This window comes from Phoxinus phoxinus (genome assembly GCF_949152265.1).
Source record: "Phoxinus phoxinus genome assembly, chromosome: 20".
Taxonomy (NCBI): Eukaryota; Metazoa; Chordata; class Actinopteri; order Cypriniformes; family Leuciscidae; genus Phoxinus; species Phoxinus phoxinus.
This window is the reverse complement of record NC_136895.1, coordinates 4372042-4374688: the sequence shown is the minus strand read 5'-3', so window position 1 is coordinate 4374688 and position 2647 is coordinate 4372042. Positions and strand designations below refer to the sequence as shown.

Sequence of the window (2647 nt, the reverse complement as noted above, 5' to 3'; positions counted from 1 at the left end):
TCTGAGTGCCACAGAGAAACTGCGACAGTCAGACCAACTCTTTCTCTGCTATGGTGGGCAAAGAAAAGGGCAGCCTCTGTCAAAACAGAGGTTGTCACACTGGGTGGTGGAGGTCATTGTCCAGGCATATAAGGCCAACAACCTGGCATTGCCTGCTGGCATAAAGTGCCATTCAACGAGAAGTATCTCAACATCTTGGGCAGCATTAAAAGGTGTCCCTCTAATGGACATTTGTGCAGCGGCTAATTGGTCATCCACTGATACCTTTTCCAGATACTACAGTGTTAATGTGGCAGCGCCTGGTGCTTTGGAAGCGGCAGTCCTGTTGGGACCCTCAACTTCATCTTAAGGTTAGGAGTAGCCTCCTCGTGACCTTGTTGCTATGAGCCATCCAGTGGGAAGCACTGCCTCTGGCGGTCAGTAAGAACGAAATAGAACGAAAGTTACGAATGTAACTACGGTTCTATGAGTTCTGGATGACCGCCAGAGCACCCTGTCACTCGGAGTCTCGCGAGAAGATTCTGTAGAGACAGGTTACAGGATGTCACGGGGTTAAATAGAGGGGATCCCCATGACGTACCTGGTCATGTGATGACTTTGTTGTTATTAGACTCGACCTGTGCATGAGCAAGAGAGATAATATTCAGTGGGAAGCACTGCCTCTGGCGGTCATCCAGAACTCATAGAACCGTAGTTACATTCGTAACTTTCGTTCTAGGGTACATGTCTCCATAACCCACTGTGGACATGGAACTTGCGGCCCACCAGAAGGACTGTGGGATGCTGGTGAACATAGATTCCGGGTGGCTCTCCTCTATTGTGTATTCCAACGCCGAGAACAGGAAAATCACCACGCTCATGGATACGAAAAGCTGACTCAGCTCTTTTATGCTGCTTTTAAGCGCTATTGCGATAGTTCGCAGACCCGATGAATGATGCGCAAGTTTGAAGACGCGCGCAATACGCATGACGCGCAACGCAATGCGCGTGACGCGCAACACTCGCGCTGCCCACTGAACATGTCCCTGCTCCAACTTGGCAGTATCCAGAATCAACATCAAGTAAAAAGGCATGATGGTTAGAAAGTCTATTATGTTCATGAAGGAACTCATAAAACATATTTTCTTGGAAGAGGCCACGAATCGCAAAATATATTTCACCGTAAACCAGCTGATGCAAGTCTTCTCGATGGAGTCAAAGATCGGGTGTTCCACCAGGTTACCCTCGGCATCTTGCACTCGGAGCTCCGGCATGGTGCTCACACACATGGTCACAGTGGAGAGCAGGATAAACGTGACCGACACAATTCCGATTACGCGCGCTGCTAAAGATGACTTTGGTTTCCCAATTAGGTTCCGCAGCGACGCTTGGAACCTCTGGCCTCTAGTGACCGTCACATCCTCTTTCTGGGCGTTCAGAAGGACCTTGACCTTCTCTGCTATTTGCACCAACTTAGTTTCCGTCTCATCTAAATTGCTTTTACAGAGTCCATCTAGATGTTTCACGTCGATTCCCCAAAAGTCCATCTCTCTCTTGAAGTGAATGGGACAGATTCCTCGCTTTATTTGAATCTTTCTCTGGTAATAATACAGCTCTAGGATGCATTTAAAAGCCGCTGGGTCTCTATCGAAATAAAACTCTCGCTTTAAGTCGTCGAAGTCATCGCAGAGAGCAGAAAGGTCTTCTCGTGTGGAATCCGTGGCTCGGTTCACCAGCTCAGCCAAACGCGTCTCGGGATATCGGTTCAGCACGTCCCCGTAGAGAATGTACTTGACACCACCGATGTTCACAGCAATCTCCGTCTCCTCGCTCGCCTCTGAGCCGTTACAGTCCGCGTAACGAGTCCGCGGGAACTTCCACATTTCAACTGCTAATCCAGAGGTAAAACAAAATGACAGAACTGTAGGTTATGAAAAGCAACATGCCAGTGACTAAAAATTACACAATTATTTAGGCAAAAATGTAAAAAATAAAATAAATAAATATCTGAGCTATTGTTTAAACAAAAACTTTAAATTAATGTTTTAAAACCATGTGAACACGTCATTGAACAATAGGCTAGGCCTACTTTTGACTAATGTCATCTTGACAGTCATTAATGAACAATAGGCTAGCTACTAAAGGCAAACTTTTCAGATACAATTTTGATTAGCTTGTCTGAATGTGAATGTTCAAATTTAAAGGCAGTTATGATAACACTTACTTCTGTTGTCTGTGAAGAAAGTCTTGAAAAAGTGTCAAAGAACGTGTTTTGTCATGCCAGTGCGCTGCTTTTCAACAGTTCTGTTGGTTTTGACCGTTGCGCTCGCGTCTTTTGAAATCCAAGTTTCATATCAAAACATTTAGGGTAATGTGTAGAAAGATGTGGGAAGATGACCCCCTTAAGAGCAATGTTAATTTACTTTAAAATTGTTAAATATTTAGATATAAGTTTAGCATGCACAGGATGATGACGTATCAGACAATGTGTTATTAAATAAATAAAAACAAAATAAAACAAACATTTGCACATTTAGTTGCTATAACAAAAAATGTAAAATTATACAAATCATTCCACTGGAATCGCAGACAAAAGATCCACCTGAAAGGTACATTTATTCTCTGACGTGTACACAGACCTATGCATATTTACATATCTGGTTGCCTT

General features: G+C 44.0%; 1 protein-coding gene across 1 annotated transcript; it reads right to left on the bottom strand.

Annotated features, from left to right (window-relative positions):
- Positions 1–680: 680 nt before the first annotated feature.
- LOC306988800 (voltage-gated potassium channel regulatory subunit KCNF1-like) lies at positions 681–2276 on the bottom strand (the record flags this gene model as incomplete). Its single annotated transcript, XM_079593948.1, has 1 exon — positions 681–2276. Exon 1 carries the CDS (start codon positions 1860–1862, stop codon positions 681–683), a length of 1182 nt encoding a protein of 393 aa, XP_079450074.1. The 5' UTR covers positions 1863–2276.
- Positions 2277–2647: the final 371 nt, after the last annotated feature.